We start from the raw sequence: 22,201 nt of genomic DNA on the forward strand, positions 1-22,201 counted from the left end.
TTTGGCTGTCAGAAAATGTCAAAAGGCATTGTAAACTGACATATATACTTATCAAAATTGTTACAAATTACGATCACGCCACTCTTGTAAACTCTTGAAGACTATATTAGGATGCAAAATTGAACTCTAAAAAATCGATGCTAGAAGTCGTGGTAAGTGCAACAATTCTTGTCATAAGTTGGTAAGAATGATATATTTTTTAGTAAAAAATTGAAAAAAAAAAAGTCTTTACAAAGCAACTAAGGAATTAACAACATATTTTTAGCTTCAGAATACTAGCCAATTAAAGAAATGATACTTCTGAATAGTTTATTATGTATTTTTAATATTCTTTTACTCTCAAAACTAAATAAAAAAGGTATTTTACAGACAAATTTAATTTAGTGTAACTCTGAAAATATTCAGAATAGTTCTCATGATTATATGACTTTTTTGCTTAGGATGTCTTCGGACATGAGCTCCGTAAGTGATGGTAACTCCTCGTGAATCACCCTGTATATTGTTTTAAAGAGAAAATTTTGTACTTTTTTAACACACAATAAAAATTCGGATTTTGACCCCTAATCACTACCCAATTTCCTCAAATTCTCTATTCTTTTCTATTAATAATCTATACTAATAATAAATCTGTAGCCGAAATTTTTCTGGTAATTTTCGATTTTCCAAAAATAATTGGTCCTAACATATATAATTAACCACCCTGAAACCGAAAATCACTTTTTTGAAATTTTTGTTTGTATGTCTGTCTGTCTGTCTGTCTGTCTGTATGTTTGTTACCTTTTCACGCGATAATGGCTGAACGGTTTTCGATGAAAATTGGAATATAAATTAAGTTCGTTGCAACTTAGATTTTAGGCTATATGACATTCAAAATACATTATTTAAAAGGGGGGTTATAAGGGGGCCTGAATTAAATAAATCGAAATATATCGCTTATTATTGATTTTTGTGAAAAATGTTACATAACAAACGTTTCTTTAAAATCATTTCCGATAAGTTTTATTCCTTGAAAAATTTTGATAGGACTGATATTTAATGAGATAAATGAGTTTTAAAATTAAAATAACTGCCATCTAAGGGCGTGTAACGAATTAAAAAACAAATGACTTCGTCTATAAGGGGCCTTGGACAGCAACAATCGAAAGCTATGAAAGATAGCCTACAGAGAATATTTCTGTGCTTGTATGAAGTAATATCGGAAGCTAAATTAGCCGGATTTGTATAATTTTCACCATTGGAAAGTGTAGTTTCTCTAGATGGACATAATGCTATAATGTTATTACAGTAACTTCTGATATAATATAATATAATATAACATAATATAATATAAAATAATATAATATAATATAATATATAATATTATATAATATAATTTAAGTTATTTGAAGGGTTCAGAACCATAGTGTGCCAAGTGCCATTTACTGAATACGTAGAAAACAAGGGTTAAAATTAAGTTATTACCATAATTCAATGGAAACCTATAACAAGTAAAATAAAATATACACATTAAACCTAAATGATGTCAATCTTCATTAAACTATGGTTGCATGTAATAAAAATTAAGAAACATGTTAAAGGAATTGTCATTGCACCAAATGAGTGTCTCTGGGCCAAAATGATCGCATTTTAATTATTTGGATGCAATTTAAATTAAGTAACATATTAAACGATTTATCCTTCTATCAATCACGAATGTTCCCTGGATCAAATGTCCTATTTTAATTATGTAATTACTTTATATTTATTTCTAACGGGTGCAGCGGAGCGCACGGGTACGGATAGTTTAAATATAAAATTCTTATGATGTGAAGATCATTAACGAGACATATTGTCCCTCGTCATACCATGTAATGAGAGACCCAGCTTGTGTGTGTCTAACAACACAGGACAAGAGACTAACAACCGACAAACATCTCTGCTCTAGTCAGGATTCGAATTCACGCCACTTTTGAGGCTATGCGCCCTATAATTGCGTGTACAACTCCATGCTAGCATGAAAAAAAATGATAGTCCTGTAACTGTTGATTCAGCAAAACTAGTGCTTTCGGAATAAATATTATCTTTGCTGCCTTACAAACACAGAGGGAGCTCTGCCATCATATTTAGAATGGCAACAGCCGGTATTCCGTTATTCCATTATTTTATTTATTCATTAAGTACTCATGTTCTCCTTGCAGAGTTCTTTTAAAGCAACCCCACACGGCTCGTACTCAATTCACTTGATTGGGCCGTCGCTATGCAAACAGCAGTATTTGACCTGCTTCACAATTGTTGACATTCCTACTTGTTTCGCTTGGAAGAGAGCTCGGGATAAAAAAGACAACACTGGAAAGAACAAGTGGCGCGGAGGGGTGAGGGGGATGTTGAATTGATGGGATTACAACATCTGACAGGTTCTGTCGGGGGCGCAACAACTCCAATGTTTGTGCAAGCTTGTACGAGTGGCGTTCTGCTGAAGGGCTCTTAAGCCAGCATTACTGGCGTAATCCACAGGAAACTTCCTCACTGCAATGCCACAAAAAGGCAATCATACAAATAGATGCAGTTCTTCTCGGATCAGCTCATGTTTTGTACCAGAAATCGACATTGGCCAGTTCCAGTTTAATGGCATCTTGTTTTTTATCGCTAAATAATTCTGTTTCAACTATTCAGGAACTGGCCTTATCTACTGCCAGCCATAAACCTACCCTGTGGCTCCGTTATGTAGATGATACATTCATAATATGGCCTCATAGTCCCCTATTATTAGATGGCTTCTTAATACATCTTAACTCACTCCGCCCATCTATCCAGTTCACGATGGAATTGGAAAAAGACAATTGTCTGCCATTTCTAGATGTATTAGTCACGAGGGACCAAGACAAACTGGCAACCACAGTCTATCGGAAATCCACACATACGGGGAGGTATCTTCATTTCCAGTCCAACCATCCCACACATGTAAAGAGAGGCATTATATCTACCCTCCTCAACAGGGCTAACTACATCTGTAGTGAAGAATCCGACCTTCAAAATGAAGTACAATCACTCACTAACACTTTTGCAACGAACGGTTATTCCCAAGAATTCATCAAAAAGGCCATAAAAATGATAACCAAAAAAACAAGAACGATCTTCCCCTGACCCCCCTGAGTACCATAGTTATCCCATATGTAAAAGGCACCTCCGAAAAATTCAAGAAAATCTCCAAGAAATATAACATCAGAGCGGTCTTCAAATCAGAGAGTACACTCAGCCGAATCCTGTCCAACAACAAACCCAAACCTAATTACATGGATACCAGAGACTGCATTTATAACATTCCGTGTGAATGCGATCGTGTGTATATAGGCGAAACAAGCAGATCTCTGTCCACAAGAATTAAGGAGCACAAGTACAACTTCAAACAATGCTTAATAGATAAATCAAGAATAGTAAAAACAGCTTTGAATCCGGACACAAAATAAAGTGGGAAAATACTTCAATCCTACAAACTGAGCGTTCTCTGACACAGAGGAAGCCGCACATATGAGTTTTTCGGACAATGCCATTAGTCAACCTAGTCTAATTCTTCCGGATATTTGGTTACCTATAGTTGAACAAGACATCAGAAAGATTCAATACAAGGGGAAGAATGCTGTCACCAACACCACGTAGACCATCTGGGGTCATCTCCACCATTAGACAACGCAACCTAGTGTTGCAGCTTAGTAGTTAGTAGTAATGTCTGCTACTGCTAGGTGGCAGTAGTAGTTTTTTATCATGTCCTTTGTTACTAGTTTTTTCCTTTTTTACCTTCTTTTATTTTCTATCGAGGTATCATAACACTTGTTCATTTTTTTACTTCCTCGCCTCCCCTTTTTAGCCACTTCACGCCCATCTATTTTATTCCGTTTGGTTTCGTGCCAACATACTGCTAATGACTTCGGGTTTTTCTCAATTAGAAGTTGCACCCTTCGAAACGTTGTCTCTTAATTTTTGATTGTGACAACCAGCAATGGAAAAAGTCCAAACCCCTCATTTAAACGTCTTATAGTTTGACATTGCATTGTATTGCATTGTATTTATTAACATTCCATGGTAGTCCTACATTGCTTCACAGCTAGAATGTGGAACAAGTCAAAAAATTTAATACTACTATAAAGTCTTAATTTATAGTCCAATCTAGATGAAATATATATTCAGACGAGATTTACAATATACTACTAGTACAACACAAAGTTTTAGTATCAATTTCATGAAGCGTTATTGAATGTCTTGAATTCGCCTATAGAATAGAATGCGTCAGAAATTAGGTACTTCTTTAATTTGGCTCTAAATAATTTTATGTTTTGAGTTTCATTTTTTTATATCGATAGGGAGGCTATTAAAAATTTTTACTGCCATATAACGCACTCCTTTTTTGATAGCACGATAGACTTGCCGATGGAGTATGAAAAGTCATTTTTTGACATGTATTTATGCTATGAACTGTTGAATTAGTTACAAAGTTTTCACGAATACATAAGAGGACGATTATTAATGAAAAGATATATTGACAAGCCATGGGCATTATTTGTAGTTTTTTAATCTAGTCCTACAAGATTCCTTAGATTTGGCACCTACTATTATTCTAATTACTCTTTTTTGTAATAGGAATATACTGTTACATCTGTGGAATTTCCCCAGAATATTATTCCAAAACTCATTACCGAGTGAAAGTATGCAAAGTATATTGTTTTTAAGGTACTGATATTTATTATCTTTTGCATAGGTCTAATAGCAAAACATGCTGAATTTAATTTGGGGGTAATTTCTTTAATATGACTTTTCCAATTTAACACATTATCGATTTTTAAGCCAAGAAATTTGGTTGTTGTTGTTTCTAATAGGGATCTGTTTTAATTATTGCGCTAGAAATTTGCGAGGTTGGATTTGGACAGGATTTAAATTGAATTATGTTAGTTTTGTCACAATTTAATACTAATTTATTGACTGAGAACCAGTCACATATTTTGAAGAGAATTTCCTCTATTGAAGATTGGAATGTGTTGGAGTTATTGGCTGAGGAGGAACTGCCTACTGAAGGGTGCACTGGAAGGAATGGTGAACGGGAGAAGAGTTCGGGATAGAAGAAGGTATCAGATGATAGACGACATTAAGATATATGGATCATATGAGGAGACAAAAAGGAAGGTAGAAAATAGGAAAGACTGGAGAAAGCTGTGTTTGCAGTGAAAGACCTGCCCTTGGGCAGAACACTAAATGAAATAAGTTTTTATTGATTATAAAGACTTTGCTCGGGAAATAGTGAAAGTTCATTTGAGTTCGTTGACAATAATCAGGCTTCGAAACCTCGGACCCGATACAGCAGTTCAGTTGGAGATCCGCATAACGGCGTACTGAGTATAGTAGTAAAGTGTACAGTGGGTTGGGGTACTGTAGAATGAATGCCAACAAATACGCAAAGGAAAACACTCTGGATTTGAAGGTTCTGACGAATAATTTGGTTTTCATACAAACTGTGTCTGAAACTATTACACGGTAAGAAAAGTCAGAGCAAGAGATGCCGGAAGCCCTCAAATTAATTTAGAAAATGATGCAAAGAATTAATTAGACATCAAGTACACCGGTTACTGAACGTGTAAAACAGAAGTGGAAATCAATTTTATGTGAAAATAACGGAAATGTAACATTTTACAGGGACATCATTTTATTTTTACTTTAATTTTTATTGTACCTGCGTTTCTAAATGTACTTGACTCCCACCCCTTTCATTAATGTCCTTGCTAACGTCAGTCACACAAACTTACGGCCGCTGTTGCTAGCAGTGAAATAAACAGTACAGAGTACAGTGTGTTTCACAAATATGTTGCATTTTCTATAGAAGAAAGAGCTTATATTATTGAAGTTTATTTTCACACAGTATGGTGTGTAGCATAACTGAATTTATCTGTGTGAACTGAGCACAAGTGAAGATTAGAGTTACCGAAAGTACGGAACCCTATAATATGGTGCGGTACTTAACAGCATTATTTAAACAAGAGTTTTGTTTTACTGTTGGTAGGTATGAAGGACGATGATGGAACTGGAATTACAATATAACCGATTATGAACAACAGTTTTTCTTTTTTTTTCACAATTTTCTGATTATATCATTACGGAATATTTTCGTAGAAATGTCATTAATCTGGTAGATAAATTTAGAGCAACAGAGTGTACAGAAAGGAAGAAAAGTGTAACATGGCCAACAAAGGTGACAGAAGATGCTGTAGAATATGCTAGAGAAAGGATGCAGCGAGGTCCTAATAAGTCCGTCAAGAAGTTAGCTGTAGAAATTGGGGTTTCTTACGGAATTGCTCACAAAATTCTCAGGAATAAATTAGGTTAGTAATAAGCTGAATAAAGTAGACATTACATAATGTATATAACCGCCTGAAGACTTGAGTTTGTGAAAAAAAATTCTTACTATTCTACTGTTTTTGATAAAATACTGTAAAGTAATGACCAAACTGAAAATCGTAATACTATATTTCCCTGTAACATAATTGGATACACTACTTTTCTATCCTCCTATAGCTAGTAAAATGATTTGTTTACGTATTGCACTAGTAACACCAAACTCCTGTAATGGAACGGGGATAACAGTGTTTCCGAGTATAGCCAGGTTAATGTTAAAAATGTTAGTAAAAATAAAGTGATGTCCCTGTATAATATAAACAGCAAATTACTGGACAAGAGTCACCCGAGAATAAAAGACTGTCTCTTAGAGACTGCAATAATGTTAGGTTTCTTCGTTTTGTTATCACGTCATGCGACGTTGAGCGCAGCTTTCCACAGTACAAACTTTGTTTGGCAGATAACCGAAAAAGATTTACATTTGAGACACTGAGAATGTATCTTGTAGTACATTGCAATTCGGTACTGTAACTGCACTTCCTAAAGACGACCAATAGGATAAATGAAGAAATTAAAATTGCTACATGTTTATTCCCACCATTAACACTGTGTATAATTAAACACAAATGCTTGTAAAAGACAGGAGAATAAATGCTTTTCACATTCTTTTGAAATTGTCATTGTGTAATGTATATTTGCTTTCATAATGTCCATATGTGTGTGTTTCCCCATACTACCGTACTCTAAATAGAAACGTTGTTACCTCAACACATCTGTACCTTTGACTACATGCAGCGAGTCAACAAACAACCTACAGTACATACACAGTAAACTTATTGTATCGGGTCCAAAGTCTCGAAGCCTGACAATAATACATCTATATAGACTATATTTTTTCCAAATAATGAACTTTATTTCATATCCACTAGACAGTAAAGTTCCGGTTCCCCTGTTACATCCCAACAATTCATCATCATCATCATCATCATCATCATCATCATGATCACCACCACCATGATCATCATCAACATCATAGCCACCAGAGTAGCTCAGTTGGTAGCACGTTTTCTTGCTGATCCGGGGATTGTGCTCGGGCGTGGGTTCGATTCCCACTTGGGCTGATTACCTGGTTGGATTTTTTCCGAAGTTTTACCAATTGTAAGGCGAATGTCAGGTAACCTATAGCGAATCCTTGGTCTCATATCTCCAAACATCATCCCGCTATGACCATTTCCATCGACGCTAAATAGTTGATACAGTGTCGTTAAATAACCAAGTAAAAATCATCATCATCATCATCATCATTACGAGTGTAATGTGGACACACCGCCTGTGGCGCATTCTGGATAGTCTCTGACGAACTAAGTGGTCTACGCTTCTCGGTACTAGCGACATCTATGAGCCAGTCATATAGTCTGGACAAATGACAAGTTAAGAGCCCTGCCATTTAACAAAAGAAAAGTAAATGAATGTACAGGGACATCATTTTATTTTTACTTCAATTTTTATTGTACCTGTGTTTTTGAATGTACTTCACTCCCACCCCGTCTACTAGTAAACTTACAATCGTTCGCCACACAGAGCCAAGGCCGCGTATCCAGTACTGAGTTAGCGAGTATAGTACGTTCCAGAAATATGTTCGCGTTTTCCAGTGACGAAAGAGCTTTCAATATTGAATCATATTTTCGCACAGGTACTGTCGTCAGTTTGTCTATGTCGCATCCTGGTTTCCCCCACCTGCTTCTGTTCGCCCCTCTGTAAAGTCTAGTAGCTGGGCTGTCTTAGCTCTTTTCTGAAAACATTAATTTCTGTTAGGAATTGAACGTCTACGTCAGTGCTGGGCATCGGGAGCGGAACCAGTCTCTAAACGGGGACGCTTAATATTCATCCGTCATTGAATCAACGCTGCGCGGTGTTCGGCGGGGAAGAAAGGGGATGAAGAGAAATCATATGGCTCCCCGTGAGAGAGTAGAATGCGCTCTTGCTGCCCAGGCCTGGTCTACGCAATATTATACAACTGTTTAAAATAACTTAAGTAAAAGGGCCTCGTTAAGTAATTAACTGTCACGTGATTCCCCCTCCTTTCTACGACCCTACGACATAACCACTTGGACGGACAGTAGATAGCATTTCTGAGTAATTTTATCTTTTCGGATCGGGCAAAAGTGATGATTAAATTTACAGTACGTAAGGTACTCTTTTATAGAGTAGGTATAGAATTATTTCAACATGAGTTACTAGTACGAAGGACGAAACTGGTAATTGGAATTAGGTACAATAGTCTATAGTGCAGTAATATGCACAAAAGAACTGAAGCCTGTATCGAAATGAACGGCCACCATTTTAAAAATGTGTTTAAATATCCATATTATGATTATTTTTCAATTTAACATCATTCTCTATATTGTACGCTAATGTGCTGTAACAGTAAAATATACATTGCATAATTAATACGTCCGAATGGATAGCTCAATTCGTGAGTAGAAACACCAAGTGTTAATACTGTACTGTATTTTGGTTAAACGAAAACCTAATGAAAATTATCAAACTCAAAATTGCGATATTTCCTAGTTTACATAAATGAACTACTTTTCTTCCCTCCTATATCTAGTAAAGCGATTTGTATTTTACGCCAGTATCATCGGACTTCAGTCTTGGAAGGGGGAGCAAGCGGTGTTTCCGGTTCTAGACTTTTAATTCAAAGATATAGCCAGGTTAATATAAAAAATGTTAGTAAAAATAAAATGATGTCCCTGTATAAATGAAGTTTAAAATAGTTATGAACAAGGACGATTAATTAAAATTTATTTTTAAAAAATCTGGGTAATCATGTAAGCAAAAGAAAGATAACTCTTGAAGTAACAGTATAGAAAAAAATACAGAAAACCCGGATGGATAACTTTAGACTGCATGCAGTGGAATACGAACTTCAGGGACGATTTTAGATCGAGAAGAGGGATTGTCTTTGTTCAACAGAGAAATAGAAACAGCTAGTAAGGGTTCATTTACTTACTTTATGGGAATAGATATGAAATTAGAGTATTTGGTAATTGAAGACTTACCCGTCATGGTGAAGATGCCGACGAAGAGGCCGATGCTCCGCCCCGCCAGCATGACTTCTTCCTCGGAATCATTGCCAGCTTGTTTCTTGCGGGCTGCCCAGATGCCCACTCCCAGGATCAGCACGTAGAAGAGGATGATAGAGATGATGCCCGCGATGTTTATCATCTTGCTGCATTCAAATGTAATTAAACTGATTAGGAGACAGGGACTCCAGGGAGAGCACAGCCTCACAGATCTCCACACAGGACAAGTATTGCTAGATACGCAATAAATTAAATTGCTCGAAGATAGTGGTTTTTAAATAACGAACTATGTGAGAAATAAAGGAGATGGTGGTATCCTAATATTTTCTTCAGCTGCTTTTGAACTTTACTGACTGTCAGATTTAAGCAAAATGTATAGGCACATACTTGGTAATGGTAAAGTTACTTATACAGTCATTAGGCTGATAGAAAGTTGGAATTACCAATCATTTGCAGTAAAAGAATATCACTACTTGCGGTGAGAAATACGATTTAAATCCTTTGTACAGTTATTTAGTAAAATGTCAGAGATTTCGTACTTAAATAATGAGTAAAATCATGGGAAGAAATTTTGACGATGGAAGTTGGATTCTGAGGAGTTTGGCGTAAATACGTCTTCTATTAAAATCACTTCAAAGTAATGAAATATATAAAGAGTTTATAAATCATCCTTTACGTTGCCTTTTATTACAAACATTTATTTTTAATTACAAACTATCCTTTACAATTTAAAATGTCACTTCAATTAGAAGTCTTATTTTATTGGTTATTTTACGACGCTGTATCAACATCTAGGTTATTTAGCGTCTGAATGAAATGAAGGTGATAATGCCGGTGAAATGAGTCCGGGGTCCAGCATCGAAAGTTACCCAGCATTTGCTCGTATTGGGTTGAGGGAAAACCCCGGAAAAAACCTCAACCACGTAACTTGCCCCGACCGGGATTCGAACGCGGGCCACCTGGTTTCGCGGCCAGACGCGCTGACCGTTACTCCACAGGTGTGGACTCAATTTGAGTTAGTTGTACTTAAAATATGTTTCTAAGGATGCAGCATACTGCATCGGACATTTCACATTCTGTGTCGGACAGGACGATTTTGTTTCGGACCGTTCCATGTGACAGTGATTACAACATTCTTATGAGACTGCAGCATACTGCATCGAACATTCTGTCTCGGACAAGACGATTTTCTTTCGAACCTTTCGATGTGACGGTCATTACAAGAGCTAGGAATTTCGTACCAAAGCAGTAGGTTCCAGGTGAGTATAGCGAGGAGTATAGATGTCACCCGCACCTAGTCCTGCTGCCGCTCCCTACAGACGATACGCATTATGTTCACAAAAAACGCATATTGGCATTCTGTGGATCTGTGTAGAGTCGTAAATAGTTTGAAGAATATTGTTAATTTATATTAATACGTGTGTTAGTTTCTGAACAAAGTGAGCTCTTCTGTTATTATTGTATTATTTACGTAATGTTAATATTATACATGATTCCAAAAAAAGTAAACTCATCTGCTATTAAATAATTTTCCAAACAGGAGTGTGTTACACGTTTATTTTTTCCCGGATTACTCTTCGTTAAATGTTGCCGTCTCGTGCTGCTATGCATTCGGTTGCGTCACAGTCCAAGTTCAACATCGGAATTACGATACGAACTTCCTAGCTGCCATTACAACTTACTTACTTACTTACTTACAAATGGCTTTTAAGGAACCCGAAGGTTCATTGCCGCCCTCACATAAGCCCGCCAGCGGTCCCTATCCTGTGCAAGATTAATCCAGTCTCTATCATCATACCCCACCTCCCTCAAATCCATTTTAATATTATCCTCCCATCTACGTCTCGGCCTCCCTAAAGGTCTTTTTCCCTCCGGTCTCCCAACTAACACTCTATATGCATTTCTGGATTCGTACATACGTGCTACATGCCCTGCCCATCTCAAACGTCTCGATTTTATGTTCCTAATTATGTCAGGTGAAGAATACAATGCGTGCAGTTCTGTCTTGTGTAACTTTCTCCATTCTCCTGTAACTTCATCCCGCTTAGCCCCAAATATTTTCCTTAGCACCTTATTCTCAAACACCCTGAACCTATGTTCCTCTCTCAGAGTGAGAGTCCAAGTTTCACAACCATACAGAAGAACCGGTAATATAACTGTTTTATAAATTCTAACTTTCAGATTTTTGGACAGCAGACTGGATGATAAGAGCTTCTCAACCGAATAATAACACGCATTTCCCATATTTATTCTGCGTTTAATTTCCTCCCGAGTGTCATTTATATTTGTTACTGTTGCCCCAAGATATTTGAATTTTTCCACCTCTTCGAAGGATAAATCTCCAATTTTTATATTTCCATTTCGTACAATATTCTGGTCACGAGACATAATCATATACTTTGTCTTTTCGGGATTTACTTCCAAACCGATCGCTCTACTTGCTTCAAGTAAAATTTCCGTGTTTTCCCTAATCGTTTGTGTATTTTCTCCTAACATATTCACGTCATCCGCATAGACAAGAAGCTGATGTAACCCGTTCAATTCCAAACCCTGCCTGTTATCCTGAACTTTCCTAATGGCATATTCTAGAGCGAAGTTAAAAAGTAAAGGTGATAGTGAATCTCCCTGCTTTAGCCCGCAGTGAATTGGAAAAGCATCAGATAGAAACTGACCTATACGGACTCTGCTGTATGTTTCACTGAGACACAGTTTAATTAATCGAACTAGTTTCTTGGGAATACCAAATTCAATAAGAATATCATATAATACTTCCCTCTTAACCGAGTCATAAGCCTTTTTGAAATCTATGAATAACTGATGTACTGTACCCTTATACTCCCATTTTTTCTCCATTATCTGTCGAATACAAAAAATCTGATCAATAGTCGATCTATTACGCCGAAAACCGCACTGATGATCCCCAATAATTTCATCTACGTACGGAGTTAATCTTCTCAAAAGAATATTGGACAAAATTTTGTACGACGTCAACAAAAGTGATATTCCTCGAAAGTTACCACAGTTGGTTGTGTCCCCCTTCTTAAAAATAGGTACAATTATGGACTCCTTCCATTGTTCTGGTACAATTTCCTTTTCCCAAATAGCAAGTACAAGTTTATAAATTTCGCTATATAATGCACTCCCACCCTCTTGTATTAATTCTGCTGGAATTTGATCGATACCTGGAGACTTGTACTTTTTCAGATTTTCTATCGCAATTTCGACTTCTGAAAGCGTGGGTTCGGGTATAAATGGCTCAGCAGTTTGTATTTCAATTTCGTCCCGATCATTTCTATTTGGCCTATGTACATTTAGTAGTTGCGCAAAATAGTTTTTCCATCTGTTTAGGATTGATGGAGAGTCTGCAAGCAAGTCACCATTCTCATCCTTGATCACGTTTACCCTTGGCTGATATCCGTTCTTAAATTCCTTTATACCCTTAAGTTATATAAATCTCGAATGTTTTTATTCTTACTATTTGTTTCTACCTCATTCAGTTTTTCCTTCAAGTAACCTCTCTTTTTATTCCTAAGTATACGACTTGCTTCCCGTCTTTCATTGAAATAATTATCTCTCTTCTCCTCAACTGGATCCTGTAAGAATTTCAATTTTGCCTGTTTCCTTCTTTCTACTACCATGCAACAATCTTCATCAAACCACGGTTTCTTTTTCTTAGTTTCATAATAACCTATGCTCTGCTCAGCTGCAATTTTGATACTATCTCTGATATTTTCCCACACGCTATTAACATCTAATTCTTTATCAACTTCGTCGGAACTTTCTAAAGTGCCATTACAACAGAAAAGAAAAATGTTTTTGAAAACAATTTTGGGTTAATATTATGTGCCACATACGAGATACACTATTACATTCACAAAGTAGTTGTTCACCTGATGATAGTAAGGTATATTGTATCATATTTCAGATTTGCTCTAGTAACGTCTTGTGATGTAGAACGAATATTCTCAGAGTACAAATATTTTTTTTTTCTGAACCTAAAAGGCTATTTCTTTTGATAACATAAAAATGTTCATTGTTATTAGTTATAAAGAGGCTAGAATCATATTTGTATAGTCTACTTGCAATTTTAGACACACCGTCGCTTTAAGTGTTCTCTCCAAAACATGACTAACGAAAATTGATTGCCTTTCATTCCTTGCATTGTTATATTCATACTATGTAACCAATTGTATTCAATTAGAATTAGAGTCTGGCTAGGCGGAAGAGAAGGCCTTAGCTCTGCCAGATTAAATAAATAAATAAATATTATTATTATTATTATTATTATTATTATTATTATTATTATTATTATTCCCTCTGGAAACACGTATAAACACGAGACACGACTTCCTTGATATCAGAGTCGATATAGTGTCCTCTACCATCTATTAAATAGGAAGTAATTACTAAATACTGCAACACCAGCACACAAATCACAATATCCATCATCTTGAATGAAAAGTATTTGTAAATGACGTATTAAAACTGAACCAACTAGGTTACAAGCAGGCCTAGGCTGAGGGAGGATAACAAAGAACGTTAACGTGTTGTAACATTCTTGTCGAACAGATATACTGTAGTAAGTAACACTATTCGACTTCTTTGTTCGAAGTTTTGTAAAAAAAAGAAGTCTTATGCACTGCAATCCAGAGATAATGATATCAAAGGAAAAATTGTTTCAGCTTTTGAAAAAATTACACAAATATAAGATCATATAAGGTTTGGCCTCACAATATGAACTATGTTATGTACACTGACGTTCAAAGATATCAGACACTATCCATCGATAGTAATCGATAATTTGTTGGTGTAAGTGTGGATTGCTCGATTATTACCTCTATGAATAGATGACGAAGATAATAGTCATTGTCGCCAATCGTAGATAAATATACCCGTGTTATAGAATTCAGTTTTTCATCCCACTCTATTGATTGTAAAACAACACTGGGTTTGGCTGGAAACCGCTGATATTGTCTAGAAGAAGAATAGTTTATGCTTAATCTACATAATCATTTTCTCTGACACTTTTTTAACCGCTCCAATAATGGCGCCACCTATTGAGAGCTAGCGGAACTCTTTCAAAGTTTGTCAATTTTTTTATGTCTTTGGTCTTGACTTATCCCGTGGTTGGAAAGTTCGCTTACACGATCGTAAAATCCTAGGTCAGATATCTTTGAATGTCAGTGTACATAAAGATGGCATGTTGAGATCTAATGTGGTCAAAACTCCCATCCTTCTGGAATTTATTTACAGATTACTGAAAAATAAATGACAACCGTTCTCATGTTACAGCGTTTTTATTTTATGTCTCCCCAAACGGATCTCCTTGTATAAACTCCAAACACGTGTTTTTAAACCCAATTGTTGTTTTTTTGTAAACGCAATCACTGTAAAAGCATAAATTTATACTTCTTTCCTTATTTGTCTAATTTCAACCGGCGGTATTTCTGTTTCGCAATCTCACTAGTGAAATAAAGTGAGTTCCCATGAAAGAATGGGCAATGCAATTTTAGTTATGTTTATTTTATGTGCTTTGTCTGAACACTCTGAATTCAATTTTATCCCACTAACAGAATTTCTATAACATTTTAACTCAGACTTGTTTCATTTTTAAGTACTATGTGATGTGGCATTTCAAACAGCGGGCCCGATAATCTCGTTATTTGCAAATAGAAAGAGCACGTTGCAGATTCTTTATAGTTTTGTAACTAATGAGTGGAGAGTCGACTGAAAAAGCAACACTTTAGCGAAATTCACAACAAATTATAAAGGATTTGGATAACAATAAATACAAAGTCACAGATGTAGAAGATAAGCCATTTTGAAATAATGGCAACATTATATTCCTTCACTATGTATAACTGCAGCTCTTACACTATCAGCATTTCTAACCAAATTAATGAAGTCAGATGTGTTTGAGTCATAAGTTCGAATTCATCTACTACGCGTCCCATGTTACATGATCGCTGAGCGCTAATGTCATTGTCGTTCTGTACAAGATAACGTAGACGATTACAGAGCGCGGGGCATTGAGGGAAACAAAGCATTCGTGGAGGGGAATGACGCTGTCTGCTAGTTCGTGGCATCAACACCAGCCAAATTACAAGGCAGTACTGATACTCTAAATTTTGTTTTTAATTTTTTTTTATTGTTTATTGCTCAACAGTTTTTATTTTATATTAATATTTGTAATAACGTAACATTTCTCGTATACCCACTGCTTTCCGAATATAAATCCATCGTTTATACCGCGCACTCGGATATAAAGCAGGTCTTACTGCCTGGCACTGGCTTAGAAAAGAAATCTTTTGAAGTCAATTTTGTTTTTTATTTCTTGTTTGTAGGTGAGATTGAAAATAATGTACGGATTCACGGAATAGATAAAAAAAAGTGCGAATATAGTAGGCATTTCACTCGCGTATCGTATATATTTGGAATTAGTTTGTAACGATAACAGATATTTTTTTAGAAAATGTGTAACTGTCGGTTATAGCGCAGTTGTCTTATGTTACTTGTCGGATTTTTACTTCGTAAACCCCGTTGAGAACCATACAACCGTATATCTCTCGTATATCAAACTGTGAAATACGTCTATATATATTTTCTAAATTATAGATATCAGCTCAAAGAATTTGAATGACCACAAGGGTCCTGAATACATTAACATGTACAATATAATGTGATGTGATACATTAAATAAAAGAGAAAGTTAATTGTTGAAAGCAAATATATAAGTGGATTAATTGAAATAAAGATGGTGATATTATATTTGAAGGGAATCCTTGATAATATTTATAAGGACAGACATTGCATAATCAAAAGGAATTTGAAGTTCCTTAAGATAATTCCATGTGAATTTTGTAATAGAGCCTCTACTGCCAAACAGCAAACCAATGACAGACCATTGTTTAAGAGGGACGTTGTACTTTTGAGAAAGATACGGCAGACAAGGTTCATATATAACTTAAACTTCTTCTCAATATCAACTTCGGTGGCCTGATTTAGGTTTCTTTCGAAACGGATAGTAGGGTCAAGACCAAGAGCCCGTTTTAAGCGTCCGTTAATATCAATAATGTCTGCCCGTCTAAAAGAACCATCTGATGATACACAATGTACTTCCTCATGAATCTCCCAATTTAAAGTTTTTACTTTATTATCAGTCTTTTATTAGATTTTTGTATTTTGAATATATCCTCACTTTTATTGTTTTAATTACCCATAGACATATATACAGAGTGTAACGGAAAACTAGGCAAACCTTCAGATACGAATTCTCATATAGATGTATAGAAGAAAAAATGGTTATATCAACATGGGCCCCAATGCGAGCAAATGCTGGATAACTTTCGGTGCTGGACCCCGGACTCATTTCACCGGTATTATCACCTTCATTTCATTCAGACGCTAAATAGCCTAGATGTTGATACAGCGTCGTAAAATAACCCAATAAAATGAAATAAATCAACATGGGTCCGGAAATGCTTGGTTTCTGAGTAGAGCTTGCAAATATGATCATAGTGCAGTTTATTTGTTTGCTTGCTGAATTACTTTGGTGCATTCTTTTTACATTTCCTTAGATTAATTGTTCAAAATGTCGACCTCCTACTTGAATACAGGCCGCAGCTCGTCGTCTTATCGAAATCCGAACATGCCTCCAAATTTCTGGTATAGTTTTTATTGTTTAACAGTCTTGCAGAATCCATTGACGGAGAGTTCCTTTATTAATCACAGCAGTCTAACACACCAACGACTTTAAGTGCCCCCACAGAAAGAAGTGCAATGAATTTGGATCTGGTGATCGTGGAGGCCAACCATGTTCGGATCTCTATGAGACGACGAGCAACTGTCTGTATTCAGGCAGGAGTTCAAAATACATCATAATAATTCCAGGAAACAAAAGTACTGAAGTGCATTGTGGTCATACTTGCAAGCCCTACTCAGAAATCAAGCATTTCCTGACCTATGTTGATATGACTATTTTTTCTATACATATGAGAATGGATGGGCAACTCGTGCTCCCAAAGTGCTAAAAAACCTTGAAAGAGAGAAAGACAGATGGAGCCAGCCGCAGCAGTTACAAGTTGTTTGTAGTTTCGCTGCAAAAGCCACGGTGCGCTCTGGCGGCTCATGCAGGTGGTCGTGATATCTATTCCATGATTTGAATTTCAGAATGACGCATGGTACAATAATTATAGTAATTTTAGACAGACTATACCTGAACACATAACAAAATTACATTATTTTCTAACTTTGTAAATTAGTTTAGTACTGGAAACACAAACTGAATACAACCTTTTCAAGATACAATAAATATAGCTGCAACACTTATTTATTATTACACTATTTGTTAATATTTCTTATTATATGTCTTATTTGAAATGTAGAACTCTAGAATTTACAAGTCTTTATACATTAAAGAGTATTCCTCTGTTCTCAGAAAGGTAATAGTCTGTATTCGCAAACAATAACAAATTCAAGGAAGTATTTTTTACATGTCACGGCAGATGAAATAAGCTTACTTCTGAGCTCTTTCTTTACTTTGAGAGCTTTTACACTTCTTTCTTGTATTAAACTCTGCCTCAAGCACATACAGTATATATAGAAGCAAAGAGTATATTTGGAAATTCTATTTGGGCAACATTACGAACATTTCGATTCCTGATTTTGTTGGAATCTGAGTGGCGTGCTGTTCTGTAGATTTATTAATTCAAGCTATAAATTTTCAGGATTTTCTATCGGCGTAAGCCAAAAAGATTTCAGAAAAATTTCTCCAAACTTAACAGTGAATTCTGCTGCAGGTCTTCAAGTAGGGTCTTATATTTGATAAGAAGATTTTCTTATCACTCTTCAAGATAGTTTATAGTCAAAGAAAGTGAAGTTGTCTATGTTCTACATGATACTACCACATTTCAAATTTATCCATAAATGTTCTTAGCTAGTCGATTATATGTCGTGCAATTCTGTAACTCGCAAGCACAACATGCTAATGATATTTGATATCAGTCTCACCTTGTTGATATCTCATTTTTACCTTTAGCTGTTCTAAAGCAGATGCAGACAGTATTTCTTTACTAAAACCTTCACTGTTTATTTGTAACATAAAATGTCATGCGTAAGAAAGTGTAATAGAATACAAGCTTTACCTCTCTTCTTAATAAAAAAAAATTCTCTTTTTACTCGTAACTAAAGGGGAATATCTGGGAATTATATTGTTTTTCACTTACAACGAGCCGCCACTTACTGCAGACGCGATCGAACTTGTGTCTTGAAAGAACCGCACACAGACACTACAGTTAGTACAGAGTCCGTTCTACCTGCATTGAGATTGTGTTGACACTTTGAGAGCACGAGTTGCCCACCCATGCATATGAGGAATTCATACCTAAAGTTTCGCCCACTTTTTTCGTTACATCCTGTACCTATATATTATATGTGTATATATATAAAACTTATGTATGCATTTCAATTTATTTTTATACATTTAAAGTGCTCGAAAACAGTCACTTTCCTGCATTTTTCATTACAAGCTCTTTTTCTTATTGACAGTAAATTTCTTCATAAATGATCTTAAAATACGATAGTTTCAGAGATGCGAAAATTAGTAGGCTAATATATGACTTTATGAAACTCTAGGAGTTACGATTATGTAATACTGACTGTACTGTGTTAATTTGGATCAGAATCAATCATTTATTATTTAACAATTTAGTGTAGGTTCGATGACCACTCACCTATGATATAAGCGACAGAACGGACAGTAGATCTTCTTGGATGGTTGATAGTTCTTAGATGTGTTGGCGACTTTACTAAATACTGTTAGGTTTTTTTTTTTGTTTGTGTTGGTACTAAAAATAACTTCTCATTTTTTTCTTAAACGTTCACAAAAATTTAAATTAAATTCACATATTTATAATCTAATCGAGAGAAAAATACATTTATTATATCTATCACAAAAATATGTTTCTTTCTTTAAACGAAGTCACCAATGTGGAATTCGTTGATGCACACGTTTCACTTATCTCGTATTGCAGGTGTCCTATTCTAGATCCTAACTCTTTCCTTGAAAATGTTCTTTTTTATTTTTGACTTCCGTCGGATTTTCACTTATATATTAGGGTGGTTAGGATTAGGAGTCCAGTAGGATCGCGGAGATTCTGTGGAGGCAGGCATCGCCCCGTGGACACCCTGCAGCGAGTGGAGGGGGTAGGAACAAGGGTAGTTGCTACAGCAATCGCCCCAGCGGAGGGAAGTCTTTTGCGAGGGGCTATTTCGTGTTCTAAACGCAAGGCCACACATGGACGCTGGATCGCTTCATTCAACCTGGGCGTCGCGACGGCTCACAGCATCAGTCGAAGGCTTCTTGTACCTGCAAAGACAGACAGACATTTCTGTTTTTAATTTGAATTACAGTTGGTCTATGTCAGCTACACAAAATGTCAGTATTGTAACATGGAGCACTGCTTAAAAGTAAAAACATATTCGTAAAAGCAACGGAATTAAATCACAAATCTTTACTGAAATGTATATATACAGGATGGGTTAACCCTTAAATTGGCTATGTATCTTATAGCATACAACAGGTTAATAGGCTATATCTAGATATATAATTTGACCTGGTAATGGAAATTACGGGAAAACGGCTGAACGGATTTTAATAAATAATCCCTCATTTTGAAGCTTGGAACTCAAAGTTTTTCAGAAAAATAGTGCTTTTCAGTGAAATGTCAATTTTTCAACATAATTTTCCTATTTTCCGAAATCCATCTGTCGTCAGTTTTGAGAACTAGCTAATTGCATTTCAGACTAAAACAAAACACACACACTACAGTAAACAATATTACACGAAGGCCATAATCTGCAAGAATGCTGGCATATTTAGAGCTCAAATTAAATTGGTTATTAAACTAAAAATAATTTACAGGTTCGATTCTGTGGTGTGTAATTTTCTGGGTACAGCTGTGTATTGGATATTAAAAACTACAAAACTTGAGGTGGTTTGATGTCATTATTACCATTAGAAATGAAATATTATTGTAGTTAATGCCATGATGTGACTATTTTTCATTAATTGTACATATTAATGCTATATTGATGATATTAAAGTGAAACGTTTCGGGATTATATAAGTAGATGTAGAGAATAACTTAAATTAGATTTTGATTTCTATATTTTACTGAGTGGCGGCTATATAGTATATATTACTCAAAGCTATAAAACTTACGTAAGATAATAATGTTATTAAAAATCAAATATTTTTATAGTTATTAATCAAGTGGGGTTGGGTCTTTTTCATATATTTAATGGCATTGTGGTGTAGATATTTATATGCGTGGTTCTCTTCAGTATTGGCTCGAGAGAGAGAGTATGTTTCATTATTATGGAAGCAAATAACTTTCCGAATGTCTGGTATTCTTCATTGAAAATAAATCTGAAAAATATTTATTTGAACGTCTAATGAACGTAGTTTCCAGTATTTTCTGCACAAGCCACTAGTATACTATAATTTTAATAGAACAATAGAAAAAAATTAGTAGGAAATTTAAAATTTCTCAATACTATAATATTGCACAACATATAAAATATAGACATTGCGATGGTTGTTTTCTTTACGGTCCGACAAAGTTTAATAAACTAGTGTAAGAAATGAAGTTTTGCCAATTTCAGGGTTGAAAGTTTCTTTCTGTAATCATTTCCTTACTTTTAAGGGGAATTGGACGTTATCGCATGCAAAGTAATGGTAAAAATAGCCTATCTTCAAGCAGTTATAAAAGTAATACTATTTATTACAGCTATTTCACTTTTTTAGTGATATATGTATACACATTAAACTTTAAAATGAAAAAAGAATGTTTAATCTAGTGTAAATCTTACCCTTAAATTAATTTTTGAATTTAAACATATTTTTTATATAAATTCACTACATACCTGTGATTAGGTACACTCTATTCACTTATCATAGCACATATTGAATTAAAATTTTGGCCACTTACTGCTAATAGATACTAAAGCATACCCTACTAAAATTATTAAAATATCTGTAGTATTATGGGCATAGGGTTTATGCTAATCTTCAATTTTTTTTAATTTATTGACGGTGACGATTACTATAAGCCCTATGCCTATAATATTACAGATATATGAATAATTTTAGTAGGATATGTTTTAGTATCTATTAGCAGTAAGTGGTCAAATTTTCAATTCAATATGTGCTATAATAAGTGAATAGAGTGTACCTAATTACAGACATGTAGTGAATTTATAAAAAAAAATTGTGCTTAACTAAAAAAAATTAATTTTAGGATACAGATTTACTCTAGAGTCACCATTCTTTTTCATTTTAAAGCTTAATACGTATACACACATAGCTAACACAAATGAAAGACCACTGATAAATAGTAGACTATTACATTTATGACTGTTAGAAGATAGGCTATTTTTGCCATTATTTTGCATGCGATAATGACCAACTCCCCTTAATTACATTCAATTTACATTTTGTACATTTAGTTCAAAATGCAGGCCCTGTTTCTCGATACACAATTCACAACGTTTAGACACTGATTTACAGATGGTAGAACATAACTCACGATTTTCATCGATTTTCACGAATGACTGTTCAATCATCAGTAGCAACTGATACAGATCCTGCGGTTTCTGAGCAAAAACATAATTTTTTACGATACCCCACAACGAAAAATCACATGGTGTGGGGTCGCATTATCTGAATGGCCATTCTGTTGTGCCACGACAGCCAATCC

At 35.2% G+C, this 22,201-nt stretch overlaps 1 protein-coding gene across 2 annotated transcripts in view; it reads right to left on the reverse strand.

Moving 5' to 3' along the window:
- The window catches only part of ChT (choline transporter), a 149,244-nt gene that overhangs the window by 85,292 nt on the left and 41,751 nt on the right, over nt 1–22,201 (reverse strand). For both annotated transcript variants that reach the window (XM_069817116.1, XM_069817115.1), the window contains exons 2-3: nt 19,175–19,809; nt 9,420–9,589 (exon numbers count right to left, since the gene is read on the reverse strand). In XM_069817116.1, coding sequence (XP_069673217.1) covers nt 9,420–9,585 — 166 coding nt within the window. In that variant the 5' untranslated portion in view covers nt 9,586–9,589; nt 19,175–19,809. The remainder of the gene's footprint in view (nt 1–9,419; nt 9,590–19,174; nt 19,810–22,201) is intronic.

This window comes from Periplaneta americana, chromosome 17 (genome assembly GCF_040183065.1).
Source record: "Periplaneta americana isolate PAMFEO1 chromosome 17, P.americana_PAMFEO1_priV1, whole genome shotgun sequence".
Taxonomy (NCBI): Eukaryota; Metazoa; Arthropoda; class Insecta; order Blattodea; family Blattidae; genus Periplaneta; species Periplaneta americana.